General features: G+C 41.3%; 1 protein-coding gene across 3 annotated transcripts in view; it reads left to right on the top strand.

Annotated features, from left to right (window-relative positions):
* The window catches only part of KDM4B (lysine demethylase 4B), a 92628-nt gene that overhangs the window by 25004 nt on the left and 50402 nt on the right, over nucleotides 1-17222 (top strand). For all 3 annotated transcript variants that reach the window (XM_056336256.1, XM_056336255.1, XM_056336254.1), the window contains exons 6-7: nucleotides 11539-11588; nucleotides 14798-14901. In XM_056336256.1, coding sequence (XP_056192231.1) covers nucleotides 11539-11588; nucleotides 14798-14901 — 154 coding nt within the window. The remainder of the gene's footprint in view (nucleotides 1-11538; nucleotides 11589-14797; nucleotides 14902-17222) is intronic.

Here is a 17222-nt window from a genome sequence, read left to right as displayed (position 1 = left end):
ATCTCATTTAAAGCAGCTGGGTTTCATGTTTGATACTGAATTGTGTGGCAGCAGGGGGGAAGGGCACTTGTCCCTTGCATCATTTATTGCCTTCTAACTGTTACATTTCCTTAGGAGGCCATTGCATGAGGTGGTTGAGTTGCTGAATTGATCAGATGTGATTATAAGTCTTGATTGTTGGGATCTCAGTAACCCTTGCACCCGGGAGATCCTGTGAGTTTCTTGAAGCTAGATTACCTGGGATCACATGTGTGTTTTGCCCTTGAGGGAACTGAGGACTCTGAATTTGCTACACTCTGACTTTTCATTTTGCTCCATATGGATACTTTTTTTTCCCCCTGACTTTTCCTGTTTCTTGGCATTAGGGGAATTTAGAAGAAGACTGCAGCCTTTCCTCTCTTGATCCCCCAAGGTCTGCATCAGCCTTCCATGCAAAGTGTGTGAGGTTGCCTTGCTCTTAAATGTGTGTGCATGTTTGCTGTTTGTGTGTTCCACGCCTGACAATAAGAGATTTATAGGCTTGTTGGGGTGGACTGGGGGAGAAAGGAGGGGCAGGGGAAGGCCATTTGGCCATGATGGACTCCTTGCAGCTCACAAATTTCCTTCCTGCCTTTGCTATCCTGTGTAATCTGTTTTACAGCTCTGCAGTTTTGGACGGAGAAAGAGTAGAATTTATGGTGATGGTTGATTTATAGATTGACTGCAACACCATTTGCTCTCAGGCAGATTTGGCAAAGCAGGACCCTTTTCTGGTGATAAAGGGATAGAGGAAGGAACAGTGATATTCATTAAAAGCATTAAGAGGAAAGTGAGATTAAGTTTGGCCAGGCCAAACAGCTTTCCACTCTCCTACCCCTTCCAAAACTGTTACGTGAAAGCTGCTTTGGAATAGGCTTTCTGCATTGAGAATCCACGTGCATGTTGATTTGCTCTGAGATTCATGAAAGGAGTGATATATTGAGATGCAGAGTTGCATCCTCCTGTAATTCACTGATAAATGAGAGCAGTGCAGCAGCGAGTTATTAATACAGCCTTTCAGGCTTCATATACCGCAGACATTAGTTAATCAATATAAACCACACTATACTACTCCTATTCAAACAAGCCTTCCTCTGGGCTGCCTCCGGGTCTGAGGCGTGCTGTGCGTCCTGGAGGTGGTGCTGTGGGTGAAGGATGATGTAAAGCTCATTAGAAAGGGAATGGTGCTAGCTGAGCGTCTGCTCTAAAATACGGAGACGGAAGGAGTTCTAACTTGTGTGATGTGGATTGTCTTCCCAATTGGGTGCCTGCAATTGGAATAGTGGAGATTTTTCTTTTTAATAGACTTGGAGTTTTGTTGTGTTTTATTATGCTGTTGCAGACAGATTATTAAAAGATAATTTTTCTGATGCAGGGGAGGCAGGTCTGGTGTGTTGCCTTTCTTCATTCACCCTCATCTAGTTTCGAGAGAAAATGCTATGAAGATCAAGCCAGAGGCTTGGACTGATGGGGTCAGCTATGGAACTTGTCTGAGGAGGGACTGTTGCTCTGTCTGAGAACAGATGAAACTACCTCAGCCAGCTGGCTGCCTGTACCCACTTGGTCTCCTTTCCTCTCACTCAGTTTTGTGCTGTGTATGTCACACCCCCCCCCCCCCCCTGCCCCCGGAGTCCTCTTTATGTTTCTTACTCTTGTCTAAACCGACTGCAAAAGACACTGGTATTAGTATGTACTTTGCTGCCATGTTAGTTTTCAGTCTGTGCATTTTATGTCCATCTTTACTTGGCCTGTTGTGTTTGCTGAAATTATAAGCTCTTAGAGGTTGGGTTTCATCTGTGACTTGTGCCTAACCTAGCAAAGTGCAGATCCTTCTGATCTATGGTTTGTCTTTGTACCTTTCCATAATGATCTTGGCAGGTGGCGATGCTGATCTGTGATCACATCCTTGTTTTTAGAGTAGTGTCTGCAAATGGGCTTCTACTCTGCTGACAGTGTTTATTGTGTGTACTGCTCTTTCCACCAGCACTAATAATTCATCACAGCTCAGTGGTCCCAGTCTGGATCGAGAGCAGCATGTCTTTGATCCAAGAAGGCTCTAGCTGCGGCTTACTCTTGCGTTTTGAAAGGGTCTGCTCAAAGCTTAGGCCTGATTTGAAATGAAGATCTATGGAAGTTTGACAGGATCACAGATTGGTTTTAATAACTGAGGCTTCTGAACAGTGCACTCTGCCACTGAGACAAGATGGGAGGGAGATGTGCTTCCACGCTTCATACAGCTCTTTCAGCCTGATCTGACTTGGGCCCTGTGGGAGACTGAGCTTGCAAATTCTGGCACGGTATGGCACGGAAAGCAGGGGTTGGAAGGACCAGAAGGAACCGACAGTGGTACTGCAGAGCTTTGTCTTTATTCACATTTTGTTAGCACGTTGGCAGAAATCGGGGTGGGGTGATGTTTCTTTACTAATCGGAGAAAACTGACGTTAGGTGATGCCAAGTGCAGTGCAAGTGTAGTTTAAAATAGCAGAAGGCTATAGTAATGACAGTACTTAAATAGCAGTCTGCATTGTCCCAGCGCTGTGCAATTGTTAACCAGTTAATGTTCCGAGTAATACATATGCCGGGTTTCTATCCACTTGATTTCTAATTGGCCAATCAATGTGACAAAGGGGATCAAGTAGAAGAGATAAAGGAAACTTTACAAACTGTCTCTGATCTTTATCAAATCTTAGTTGTAACACTTCTAGCTTTGATGCTGACAAGAGCATAGGCACTGGCTTCAAAGTAGTAGCTGTGGTTTGAAACTGCAGCTTGATGACGGGTGAGGAGCATTAAACCTTTGGTATGTGGGTTTTTTTCTCCTCAAAAAAGAAAAGTGTGTGTGTATAGAAGCATTGCGCCTCTAGCTCAAGGGGTTTCCTAATCCAAAAATACCTTTCATTACTAGTGAGCAGATTTCTTTTGTTCTGTAGCAATTATCCATATTTTTTTTCCAAAGGCAGTGAGCAGGAGCATGTGTCCTAAGCCCAGTGAATCATAAGATTGTAGAACGGTTTGGGTTGGAAGGGACCTTAACGCCTCCCTGCTACAGGAAGGGACACCTGCCACCAGCCCAGGTTGCTCCAAGCCCTGTGCAACCTGCCCTTGAGCACTGCCAGGGATGGGGCATCCACAGCTGCTCTGGGCAACGTGTGCCAGCGCCTCGCTCCCCTCACAGTGAATATTTTTTTCTTTATATCTAATCTAAATCTCCCCTCTTTCAGTTCAAAATTGTTACCCCTCCCCCTATCACTACACTCCCTGACAAAGAGTCCCTCCCCAGCGTCCCTGTGGGTCCCCTTTGGGTACCAGGAGCTGCCCTAAGGTCTCCTTTCTCCAGGCTGAACACCCCCAGCTCTCCCAGCCTGTCTGTGTAGGAGAGGTGCTCCAGCCCTTGGATGGTCTTTGGGACCACCTCTGCACTTGCTCCAACAGGTCCAACTCCTCTTTATCTTCTGATGATCTCCCCTGGTTACCTTGTTCTCCCCTTGTTTCTTGAATTGCAGTGAGGTGGCTTTTTTTTAGAACACAAGGTCTTTGAAGCATAATCTTCCCTTTTCTTTATATTTGTACAGTATCCACTACAAAAAGCAACTGGTAATTAATAATCTGATTGCCAGTTTTGGGAAATAAATCTAATGTGAACAGGTTCTTCAAAACAAATAATGTAGAATGGCAAGGGGATGAATATTGTAGTCATTCATCTCTGTTGAATTGTACACTAATTATCTTCTTGGCCAAACTGAATGGATAAATGATTTCATAATGTTTTTCCCAAAACACCTTTTCTTAGTAAAATACCTCCTTCATGCTGCTGATTCACTGGATGCAGAAGCAGACGATGGGTTTATTTTGTACATGTGGAAGGAGAGTCACTCCAATGTGATTTGTAATTTTCTGCTTTGTGCCTGGCGTTTGTTGCTACGAAGCTAACTGGACTGGTACATTAATAGTCTTTCCAGGAGCAGATGGTTGTTCATATTAAACTCTCTGGTTTAAAATAGTATTTAAAAATTGCATTTGAGTTCTGGAAAAATCTCCTTTTTGTATTCATTGAATTTTGGATTAGTGAAATACTGTGAAAGTAGCTCGTTGCCCGGTTGTTTCATGCAGATCTTGTAGTTAGGAGTTCAGGTGTACCTCTTGAAAATTCAACTTGCTTTAAAATTGGAGTTCTAAAAAGCTGCTGTCTCATGTCAGTTCTTGAAACTAATGCCTCTTCAACACCATTTCTGCCTCATTACGAATTGAATGGTTAAAGAGTCTTTTAGCAGTGTGTGATCGACACAGGTGAGGTTTGACTGTAATCTCCCAATAGTCAACCCGTAAGGATTTGGTCCCAGCTCCAGAGTGAGCTGAGATTTTCTGCCTGTTGTTACTGGAAAACAAATGGAGATTTGCTATTGCACTGACTTAGTTTCTCGAGGGAGGGAGGAAGTTTCTCATTTTGCTTACTGTTCTATTAGCAAAATTGCTTCCCGTTTCTTCATATTGTGCTTGGCAATGGGATTGATAATTAGCGATGCACGTGGAAAAGAGATCTTACAGAGTGAAACAGGCGCTGCGGTGCCAGTGCTGAGAACGCGTACTGTTAGCCAGCCCTTTCTGAGCAGGTTTTGTCCTGATTTTCTTCCTGTGCTGGTTCCCAAAGGACTGTGTTTGAGCAGCTGTCTGCAGAGCTCATTTTTCTCCGAGCTTTAGAAGACAGGTTGATTTGGTGTGTTTGTGTGGTTGTAATCTTGTTCTGTCATTACCTATTTACTCCTTATTATGGCTTTTTGAGCAGATACTCCCCAGCCTCTGTGTTTATCTTTCTCCCTATGTGTATTTCAATAAAAATACCATTATTTGAAATCATTGACACTGCTGGTTAAAGATACTGAATTCCATCATCTATTGTCCTGTAAAATGATCCATTAAAGATAAAACTGCAGACACTTGATAAAGGTTCTTTCCTAGGAACAAGGAGCTCTCTGATCCATGTGCGATCTTATCTCCAGAGCAGGGGTTTGCATTCTTGATGTAAAGGAGCCACAACAGAAGGGGACGGATGAGGGAGGCCAGAGATTTTAATTTCCAATGGTGATCTTGAGGAGGGGAACTGGATGCTTACAACAATTTTACTGTGGGGTAACTTCAGATATTGACAAAGAGGAGGAGAGTTGATTTCTGTCTTTTAACAAACTGAGAGGGAGAGGGGGATGAAGAGAGGTTGAACATGGAGGAAAGCAAAGGTGAGAAAAAGAGAGCTGAGCATGAAAGGCAGGGAGATGACAATGCTGTTCATGGAGCAATCCATTCTTCTTGTTGAAATGCCTTTTCTTTTTGGTGATTATTTTTTTTTTTTTTTTTTTAGTTTTCTTTCATACAGGCTGCAAAACAGCTTAAAAATATTGTGGAAAACCCCTGCTTTTGTTGCCGTGAGCTTTAATTTGACACTGCTAGGAGATGTAATATTCTAAGTGTTTTACCTTGCAGAAATACTTGGCCTTAGGAGCAGGATGCAAACATTGCAAATGAGGGACTACCCTGTATGTAGTCGTGGTTCTTAATGGTTTCTATTGGGTGATAAATATTCTTGATAGACTAAGGGGTTTTCTTTGGAGGCATTGCTGCTGTCGTGTGGGCTAAAGATGTTGAAGGTCAGGGTTCAGATTATGCATTTATGGACACACTTTGTCTTGCAGAGATTGAAATAATAGTTTTTTATTCTGCCTGTCATGATTGAGAGTAGGTTGGTATTTGAATCTTCAAAGGGTCAGTATTCCTGGCACAGATAAATCTGCTTTGAAGACAGATAACTAACCCCCAGCCTGACACATGGTCATAGGCATTTTAAATGCACTGTTCTGTTTTGGTTTCTGTTCCTTATTTCAGTAATTATAGCATGTTAAACTATGTGGGGCTTGTTTGGCCAGACCTTGTGCAGACACTGTGAAATTAACTTTCTTACTTTCTCACATGAGTCGGACTGAAGTGACATTTCCAAAGCCTTGTGGTTGAACCTCCTGCCCATGGTGCCCAGTCTCCAGTCGAGAGTGGGTGCATGAGGTTTAGTAGTCTAATCACTGCTTAATTGTTCTGTGTTGGTGCAAGGAGAGACTGACGTGTAATGAGGTGGGGAGGCAAGGTGGTGTAACTGTCAGAAATTCTCCGTGCGTGTGTGTCACTGTAGCAAGAAAAGGTCTTGGAAGCTTTTGGAGGAGGTTGAACTAAGGGACGGGACAGTCTGGTCCTCTGCCAGAGCTAGTGATAGCTTCAGGAGAGAACAGCTCGTCTTACAGGGAGGAAACCTGCGGCCAGGGCGTGAGCAGGCTGAGGACTGCCTTTGTTACAGGTAAAGTTTTTAATAGCGTTCAGTGGCCAAGAAGATGGCAAAATTGCATTGCACCCCCTTTGAAGAAGCAGCGGTGAGGACAGAATCTGAGCTAGACTGGAAAGTCCCTGAAGAGCACTTGATGCTGGAAGCTGCCGCTGCTGTGGTGAACTCCCTGTTAACCATCCCTTAATGGCTTCTGAACTGGTCCTTGTATCCCAGGATGGTCCGTCTGCTCTTTTTTACTGCCACACTCGTTTAATTCTTAACTTGCAAGACATTTGCTTATTTATTTTCATTGTTCCTGATAATAATTCTAAGCCATTAGAGGGGAAAATTGTATTCAGAAATGCTGTTTCACACTTTATTTGTTTGATGATTTAGAGCGATAGAAAATAGCACATTTGCTGGCTTTTATAGTCTGATAATTATCCGTATCCATCAAGCCATTCCAGGGGAATAAACAAAACACCAAGAAAATTACGCTATTAATGACATCCTTTATGGCAAATAGGAAGGATCTTTCTTTTGTGTTAAGGATAAAAAGGGGACTGTCCAGTTAAACTTAAGTTAACGAAGGCAAACTACCACTGTAGGGGAATGATTGTCTAACATGTGTAGCTTTGGGGCAGATACCTTGTGGACCTGTGACCCTGGTGCCTGGTAATTACAACAGTTTTGCAGGATATTCAAGAAATCAAAAAATTACATGGAGGTAAAGATCACAAATGCTGGAATTAGGTTTCATGAAACAAATTTGGAAGATGAAAGTCTTTCATGTAGAACAGTAAGTTCCGTATTTGTAGAAGTGATACTTAATCTATTTCAGAGACCTTCTCTTGTTTTGGTAGAAAGAGTAGAAAAATGTAATTTAAAAGGATCAGTATATTACTTTCAGATTGTTGACTCTGGGGTAAGATGACATTTTGAGTCATATAGCTTTAACTTTTTCTTGTCTTGAAATTTTATTTTTTTCCCGTTCTGTAAATCTCGTGTTCCCTGGCAGCGCAGCAGGACGTTATTCATGCTGTAATCCGGCAGAGTGCTGAGTGGCAGGTTTTCAGGTTAAGCTTGGCCCTTTGTCTTGGTCAGTCACTGCAAGGCTGACCCTTGGAAGTACGTACTTAAAAAAATCAGTCACTTGGTTTGTTTGCAAGCCCAGTTTTCTTGGTAGCTCGATATATCTTAACACAGTTGCTGGTTTAGCACTATGTACGTAGACTTCGCTTTCTTTGGGGAACCGGGTTGAACCCAAAGGGACAGATTTGGCACCTGAAGCAGTGGCTCAAGGTCAGCGTTTTCAGCACTGTTGTGCTTTCTGTTGGCTGTTGCAGATGCTTTCTCTGAAGCAGAAGTAGTCTATAAAAAAATGGTTCTTAAATGTTTTAACAGCCCTTATGCTACCACTGTTGCTTCCCTTTACTTTGGCTTGTTTGGGGCGATGGAAAATCCTTGCTCCATCTTTGCTGTGGTTAAAAGGGAGTGTCAGCTCGCGGCTGGGTCGAAGCTAATCCTGCTCTGTGCTAATTGAGTCTTGCCCAGGCAGAGAGATGTGATGAAACTGCTTCTGTCAACGTGGGTGAAGGGCTGGGAAGTTCTGAGTCTGGTAGTCTTGACCCAGCTCAATTTGTGGAAACTGTAGTTTATTTTGGCCAATTGATACAAAAGTGGTATTTTGCTTGTTTGAGGTTTTTTTCATCTCTTTTTCCTTGTCTTCATGGAGTGTATTTGTGCTATGATCTCAATGGGACAGAGAAGGGAAGTAATTTAACATGTGTTTTGATTTGTCTTGTTTGTTTGCCTGCTTTTTTTAAAGATTTTGATAGGGTGGAGTGGGTTAGTTGTTTTTTGGTTTGTTTGTGTTGTGTTTTTTTTTTTTCCTAGAGGAAACCTATTATGTTTATTATTTGGGCTGGGGTACTAAAGGAAAATAACCATACTATTTGTGGGTTAAAAAAATCTTGAAGTATTCAAGGTCATGCATATAGAAAAGGCAATTACTGGATGTGCTTTGCCATGCATAATCTTGTCAGTTGTCCCTGGAATTAAAGATGTTTTTGCTGTTGATCTGAGCCCCAGCCTGTGGGTGCAGGAGGGATAGTAACAAATCGTACTGAATGACAGCATTTTGTCAGTTCCCTCTGTCAAGGATTTTTGTCCCCCACAAGTGCCTGGCCATTTTTCATAGTGAAAGCAGGAGGATGGTACCATAAGGTCGTACACAAAAGCCAGCCCTTCATGGATGTTTATGTGCTCAGTAACAGTACTCCTTTGATTGCAGCAATTTTTAATCTTTCCATGTCGCCTCCATTGTTATTCTGCCTTGTAATCAATCATTTTCTGTCTAGGTTGAGCTAGCTAGCTCAATCTGTGCGATACTTGCTGAAGCCTTCTGTTGCTGATTTTAAATAGCAGTCCAAATTCTTTCTTTATTGCCTATCTTTATGTAAATCAGTCAGATTTGTGAGTGTAACTTAAAGCAGAATTTGACCTACTTCTCATTCTCTTCTGCAGTTAATTTTTTTAATTCCTCAGAATAGATGTATAAGGATGTATAGGCTTTGCTTCCTAAAAGACCGGCTCAAACACAAAAGTTAATTTCTAAAATTGGAGTCAGCTATTGCCAGGAGGCTGTTCTGTGGTAGAGTATTCTGATTTGTATATTATTACACATAGTTCTTTTTTATAAGCTGGAAATTCCTCCTCTCTCGCTGGTTTCTATCCAAGCAAGTCCTTTTTCTTTGTCTCTCCATGGACCGTTTTCTCCAAAGCTCAGCTTGGCTTTTTGCAGTCTGCAGTTTCAGATAACACAATAAGCATGTTCCAATGTATTAAACTTTTAACATCCTCAAGATTCAATTAATCTTATCTTTACAACTCCCAATTACAGGCACTAATTAAGTGAAGGTTGCATTGTAGGCTGGGGATATTACATTAATCATTGGCAGCCTTGTAGCCATAAATTAGTTCTTTCCCAATCCTTCAGCATTTTTCCCAGAAGGAATGGAATGTCTCATTTCCCTGTTTTAAGGGCCATTAATCCCACAAAGGAGCTTTGGATCAGGATTAGTTTTATCACATTTATGTAAGTGATGAATGGTCTTTGTAAAATGAAAGCTACTAGCTTTGTCCCAGACAAATGAAATTGAATTGTTTTATAATTATGCAGTTTAAGGCACTGTCAAACTTTGGTCGGAGGATGTTGGGAGTCCATTGCTGCATTTATTATTTTACAAGATTAGGTACTACATAGTGTTTTCCCTTGGATTTTTTTTTTAAGCCATCAGTTTAAATCGGCTTAATGTCTACGTCTTGAAGCATCCTATGTATGATTTCTGTCCTTTGTTATCCTTTCTAGCCTGCCAGACCACAATAGGTAAATACTGGTTTTGTACGAAAGCAATATGGGATATGACTTCTATCTATTTCTCCTTACATTGTTGATAAACTTTAGACTTGAAAATTCAGAAGCTGAGCAAGGGGACTGGCTCTAAGTCCTCTAAAATCAAGTGTATTTTGAGAGATCCTATCATAAGTAGAGCAATACCGTTTACCTGTTGCAGAGATCACGTGGTTGCCTGCTACAATATCCTGTTTTCAGTTTGTAATAATGAGATGTGATGGTTTGACATCTTTATTGGAAATAACAAAAATAATGCATTTTTTATTATTCACGCTGAACAAAAGTTATAGCTGGCAATAAATGTCATTCTCACAAATGTAAATTTTCAAAATTCTGTAAAAAAAAAATAAATGGTGTGAGAGCCACATTTAATTTGGCGCTGTATGTAAACGATATAATTTACAAAATTCCATTGACTTTATTATGTGTGTCATCATGTTAAATGTGTTTTAAGTGTATCATGGTATTTAGTACCCTTGGTATAACCTGAGTGCATAACATCTTATTTGCCTGATTTTGGTTCTGTGACTATTGAGGTAGTTTAACTTCAAAGCAGTAAGGTAACAACAACTTTTGGGAGGAAAACCAACAGATTCCAACTTTCCTGATTTTTGTAAATAATCGTTGCACATGGCACTTTCTGCAACTATTAGAAATGCTTTTGCAGGTTTTTTTCAAGTTGTTCTTAACTTCTTCCTTACGCGAATGCACACTGAAGTGTCCACATTGCCTGTAAGAAAACAGAAATTTCTTGTTCTTAACTGTCTGCAGCGGGCTGAGCGCATGTGCAGTGGCTGTGAGCTGTTCCACGCGCAGAAGAGCTTGGAAGGCCCCTGAGTGATGGAAGTGGACGGTCTGCATTTTTCCATAGCCTAGCGCATCATCTTTTTGCATGGCAGTGTTGGTTTAGAACTCTTGTCGCTGTTTTCCAATGATCACAGGAGAATATTGCCATTAGGCTTGTGTGTGATTTTAGGCAGCTGATCATTTTTCCAGAGTTACGTTCAGTACTTTGCACTTGTGGGGAAATCCCCCCCTCCATGTTACAAATTCTTTTGTGCTCTTTTTACTCCTAATCTAACAAAACTGTATTTACAAAAGTCTACAGTTGTTACCTATACCATATAATGTTTTTATTTCTCAAAGACCCTGCTGTTTCATTTTCACATCATCAAGAAAATTATCAAAGAGTTTAATTCTGTTACTTCACATCAGACAATACCATCCAGCGTAGATAGGATTGACTGCTTCAGCCTTTGTGAAGAATATTTACTTTCTTGAATAAAATGAAACAGAGTTTTCTTTGAAAAAGTTTATCTTAACGTGCTCTAAATATGCTGGTGCACACAGACCCTCCTTCACACCTTTTCAGCCCATCCAAAACGTCTTGTGTGTTAATCATTAACACAGCCTCATGTGTTTATTTTGCAGATACCTTTCCAGCAGAAAACCTGCTTGCTGTTCCCTAGACCAACTTATTTCTGTTTTTTCCCACGCTGTATCGTCACTTTGTCTTCTCAGTTTTCCTTCTACCTTGTGAAGTCTTGTGGAGCCGTTTGCAGGAAAATTACACACATCATATATTATATCTAAGCATTTTTATTAAAATACTGGCATTCTCCCATGTATTACGTGTTACTAATACCTTCCAGACTTAGAAAATTCTTGTATTTCCAGACGGTGATAGTAAATGTGATGTGCTCTAAGTTATAACCACACTTGTTTCTAGCCTTTTTCTTTCACTGTTTTTACATTATACAGTGATTTTAATTCTTTCTGTTCTTCTGTGTTAACTTTCTTCTAGGTATGCCATACCTCCAGAACATGGCAAGAGATTGGAACGCCTGGCGAAAGGTAAGCTTTACTTCCTCCTGTGTTTGGACAAACGTGTGGGTGTGTTGTTGGTGAAAACTGAATTATCCCAGCAGAGAATCCTACCCTTGAGTTTTAAATAGATTGATAAAGAATTGATGTTGAACTGGCTGCTGTGATTTGCTCTTGCAAGAGCTGCTTGATGAACTCACTGCACTGGTATAATATCTTCAGAATCAGGAAAACTGTCAATGAATTTTCCTACTAGTGCAGCTCTTTCTCAAAGTCTTCATCTTCTGACACACCGTGACCATAACTAAAATTCATAGGACAAACCCCTTGAATTCTGAGGCATTGAGACCAGACGCTTCCATGTCTGGGAAATGGGTTTAATTAGACACCCATCATTCATTTCCATGTGTAATACGAGGTTTGTCACGGTGAGGTGGGAACTGTTGCTCCCATTGTGTGGGGTGCACCCCTGGGGGCTCTTTCCAATACACACACACACACACACACACACAGGCACACTCCCAACCCATTCTGCAGGGAGAAAGGGTGGTAGGAACTGTTCTTTCCTCCTAGATTACAAATGTTACGTACTCAGTATTAGCATTGGTTACTTTCAGTCTTAAATAGGAAAGCGCTTACAAATTGATCAACAGCGTTCGTGGAGAATAGCTAGTGGAGTTCTCGCTTCACTCCGTAGTGATGCTTTATTTGGTTACTTTCCTTTTATTCCAGCCTCATCCTCCTTTATCTTTTCAATACAAGAAAGGCTATCTGGGGGTGAGGGGGAAAGGGAGAATAAAGGGGGGGAAAAAAGCAGGGCTAGCGTGAGCTGTGGTGAGCTGCCACCCCTTCGCAGGCTGTGTGTATGTGTTTGGCTGAACCAGGCGCAGCCTTGGCTGCCGTGAGCCCACCTTGGGTTTGGGATCTTGCCCAGCTGCCTGCCAGGGTCGCCCTGCCAGCGCCCGCCTACCCCCAGCACAAGCAGCGAGCACAGGCTGCCCTGTCCTGTCCTTGGCATTCCTGCTGGTTTTCAGTTGGTAGTGCTGGCAGCTTCAGGAAAGATGTCTGACTGCAGAAGTATATATTTTTTTAATTTGTTGATGTTGTGTTTGGGGGTTTTTTTGTTGCTATTTTGGTTCACTTGCAAATGTTCTAGGCGCTTCTCAGCTAAAAAAAGCTCCTGTCCTGGAATAATTAACTCAAAATCTACATGTTCCACCTTCAGTGAGGCATATTTTAATGATTTAAATCTGTTGTTGAAGTTAGTGCGGCAGAAACAGGCAGGAAAATCTGGAAGACACTGTTCTGATGCAAAATGAAAAAAATTACTGATACTGCCTTTCCAGAAAGGAGGCAAATTCATAGTAAAGATACTTCTAGTTGACAGTCTGACATTCTGTTGACCGTTTTGTACTGGAATAGAAAAGGGGAGGGTGCTGGAGGGAGCAACTGGTTGTGTGGAATAAACGCAGAATGAATGGGGATAAACATCCTGCAGCATGGTAGTGGTGGTTTCCTGTGCACTGAGAGCCACGATCCCTAAATACAAATTATATTGAGAATTACTGCTCAGAGATGTTGCAGTTCAAAGCTACCATCCAGTTTAGTCATTTCCCCGGTTTTATAAAAGTTAATTTCCATCTATTAAGTCAGTAAATCCAGACGACCTGTTCCATGGAACCTGAAATAGCACACAGAAGTCTGACATAAGCAATTGCTGTTTGTAACAACTTTTTGCCAATGATCAGGTTTTGAGACACATCGATGGCTGGCAATGTATAAACCAAAAGCAAATTATCAACCACCTAGTCTTTGAGTTTTCTGTTGCTTGGTACCTTTTGGAAGTTGGGATAGGTAATGTTTTGAGACTGCAGTGACACAGTGTTACTGCTTGGGCGTTCTCCCTGTCCTGGGCAGTGGTCTATACCCTGAAGAAGTTTACTGTGGAGAAATGAGTGTGCAATTAATATGGAAAATGAATAACTGAGCTGTAAATGGGCACACTGGGAGAGCTGTGGAGCCCATGGGGAGAATGTTAATGTGTTGCCATGTTATTGGTGCTAATCACTTAAAATGTGGTTCTTTATTAGTAGCTTAATGAGAGCCACTTAAACTGTGCATTAAAAAGAGGAACTGCAGAGAGGGATGACAGACTGGGTAGCAGACAGTCATAACTTTAATTGAAATGCTTTTAGTACAAAAATATAAGAAAACCTGGAACCCAGTAATCCTTTTTACTTTCTGAAACCCCTTCCATTATGTCTCATCAATTAGTTTTGTTTCCAAAGCTTGGGTTATTTATTTTCCGAAATGGTGATGTTTTTTAATCCCTATAAACACATAATTTGTTATCAAATCACCCACTTGGAGTGAAACACATGGTCTGGAAGAAAATGGTGTTACATTGGTTGAGCTGACGTTTCTGGGAGCAAAGTGCCGGCATCAAGGGGTTTGTTCAGTTTTTGCCACAATTGTAGTGATTATTTGCGGGTTGTTTTAATAGCTCAACATGGATCTTGTAGCTCTGGTAGAATTTTAACACTTAACAGAGCTGAGATGGCGAGTCAGATGGCACTGCCTCTGCCGGGTTTGGTAGTGACCTCTGTGGGCAGTGAGCAAGTGTCCCTCCTTCCGCTGCTTTGTGATGGATGTGTTTTGTTTCCTTTCTTTCTTATGGTTGAATGTTAACATCTACATGCTTATTTTTTTGGGGTGGTATGTGGAGCGGATCGGTTGGAAATCATAGGAGTTGTATTACTTTCCCAAGGATAATAACAGCAGCCTGTCAGAGCAGGTATAAAAAGGACGTGGCAGTGTTTGGAGCAGGGGGTACATGCTGTTACTTTTTCCTTGTCCGTATTCAGAACCAGGGTGGCTCAGGGTTTGGGGCATGAACCAAAACTTGAGACAGACAGCTTCTGTTTTTCATTTGCTAGAGGTCTGCTGAGATTTTGGCCAAGATACTTATTCCCAGACACAAAAGACGTAGATGCTAACTCTCAACTTGAATGGAATTTAGACTTACGTGCCTCAATGTGCAGTTTTTTGTCACAAAATTTATGTAGTATTTTAAACAATGAGGGATGTACTAATTACTTGCATCTTCAGTTGTATGCCTATTGTTCTGATCTATATCAAGTATTTAGGCAGGTTTCCACTTTGTCATTTTGTCTCTGCTTAAATAATTGAGTGGATATACTATTCCTATAGTGATTCTCCTCTTGTTAATGTCTCCACAGGATTTTTCCCAGGAAGCTCTCAGGGATGTGATGCTTTCCTCCGTCACAAGATGACCCTAATTTCGCCCTCAATCCTGAAGAAATATGGCATTCCTTTTGACCGGGTACGTACAAAGGATGCATTGAAGACACTGGCAAGTTGTAGAGGTGCACAAAGCACAGCACCCTTCTTTTAAGGAAACAATTCATTGCAAGCTGCTGGGGAGCAATTAGCTTAATTTCTAAATGCATTATTATGTTAAATGTATTCTGTCGGTTTAAAGCAGGTGGCTGCCTGTAATTGAGGATTTGTGGTTTGGCTAAGACACTTTCTGTGAAGTGCTGCTTTCTCTTCATAAAAGCTTCTGCTAGAACTAACTTTGTCAACTGGGGAGCCTCTCCAGGTAGAGAGGGGCAAACTGCAGTACAGATGCTGTGGCGTATCAATCGGCAGCATAACTCATTGCCAATTCTGGAACACAGACTTTTTTTTCTCCTGGATCCGATATGAACTGGAGTTAGGCGTGCTGGGTCTTTGTTGTGTAAGCGTTTGTTCTGCACTAAGCCAGTAAGGATTCATGAATCTCTTAAGTCCTCTTATTTGAAATGAAGGGTCATGTTTATTTGGTATGATCGTTTTAATGTGCTTATTCTTAAAGTCTTCTGGCAAGAAGTAAATCTCCTCAGCCAAGCATGCTTACCACGGATTTAGTATCTGTGCAGAATCAATCAAACAACTACCGCTGCTGTGTGTTACCAGCACACAGAGCCTGTCCTGCCAGGATGCCCTGCCTTTGGATGTGGAAAAAGGCACTGAGTTAGAGGTAATGGGACTCAACTCCAGTGGGAAGTGTCAAAGAATGCCTGGTGTGAACTGATTTCATCCTTCCCTGTTCCCTTTGCATCATCATCTGTAGATATTATGGCCATCTTTCATAAAGTAAGAACTCTCGAGTTCTGATCACTTCTTAATATTTCTTAGGCATGGTTTTGTTAGAGTTAGTCCACCTGAGACAAAGCGTAGCACCTGTTTGATGAGCCTGGTGATTCTTTGAGATGGAAGTAAAAGATCTTGACTTTTTTTATAGCATAAAAACTGAATTCATTCAATTTACTGCTCCAGAGACTGTTTCATTTTTCCTAGTGGTAGGCTATGATGAATGAAATTTGAAGTGTGATCATCTGGCTTGTCAGATGAGCTTGCTGTCAGTGCAGGGGAGACTTGCACGAAGCGATGTGGTACTTATGGTTCAACATCAGTGGCTAGGCTTGGCCTAGTTTGCACGATGGTTGATAATAAATTGTTTGTAGAGAGCAACAAACCATTTTTCTTGTAATTCTATCTGTGGAACCTAATTCGCAAGTGTGAAAACATAGGTACCTGCTACACATGGTTGAAAATAATAATGAAAATATCTAATTACAGGATTTGAGTTTTTTGGTAAGGATTTTAACGTTACATATTTCAGAAAAGTGGATATGTGGATTGGAATAGGGGAGGCATCTCCATTTAATGCATAGACAGACCTTTAGAAATTACTTTTGCTAGAGGATAAAAGATGTTCTCTATACCAACCATAATCAGAAAAGAGCACAAAATCTGTAGCCAGTGCAAGCTCTGAAAAATCTGTCTGACCTTATCTTTATTTGCCTAAACCGTAAAATTTTAAAGACTTCTTTTTATGCTGGCTTCTGCTTCAATTATGAGCTGAACACTGTGTCTTGCTACTTCTTGCAGTGTTTTCCTTATGAAGTTTTTTTGACCAGAAGCCATAAGTTGTGCAATAATTGGCTGAACAGAGCCTAAAAGGCATGCACTGCTCATCTAAAGGAGCTGAAGTGATAATGTAAGAAGTCCTTGTTGGTGCGCGCTAGCTGTTGTAAGTGAAGTTTGCTGTGCCATCCCCTGGTGACATGCTGTCATCCAGCAGAATGGAGGAGAATAGGAAATGGGAATTAATTTCTGCCATGTCATTCAAGCAGCGTGTTGGGGCAGTGCTCTTGGGTCTGGTGGAGGTCAGAATGCAAAGGAAATTCTTGCAGAACTTGTAATATTTGTGTTTTGTAGGCAGGCATATTTTTCTCCAGTATAACACACTGTTATATGTTTGATTTTTTTTATCTATCTGAGAAAAGTGGCATCAACTAGTAATTGTATAATAACCTATTTCTGATTGATAACCAAGCAAGAGGAGCAAAGGAGTTTTTAAAAAGGCAAGAGAGGAAAACTTCCTTCCAAGCTTATTCCAAGTCATCTTTGCTGAGCTGTACGGTGATAGGGATGGGATACAGAGGGGTTTAAATAAGGAGGTTCCTAATTTATTGCTTGGTAAAAAGTCTTCGCCTGTTTAGCTAGGCTTCCCACTATGAATTTTCTGATTTGTGATGTAAAAGCTTTTTGCAGATTGATGTCTGGTGTCTCCTTCATGCTGAGTGTATGCAGAAA

Source organism: Falco biarmicus, chromosome 4, assembly GCF_023638135.1.
Source record: "Falco biarmicus isolate bFalBia1 chromosome 4, bFalBia1.pri, whole genome shotgun sequence".
NCBI lineage: Eukaryota > Metazoa > Chordata > Aves > Falconiformes > Falconidae > Falco > Falco biarmicus.
Note: the sequence above shows the minus strand (reverse complement) of the source record. Positions and strands in the feature narration are given on the sequence as shown.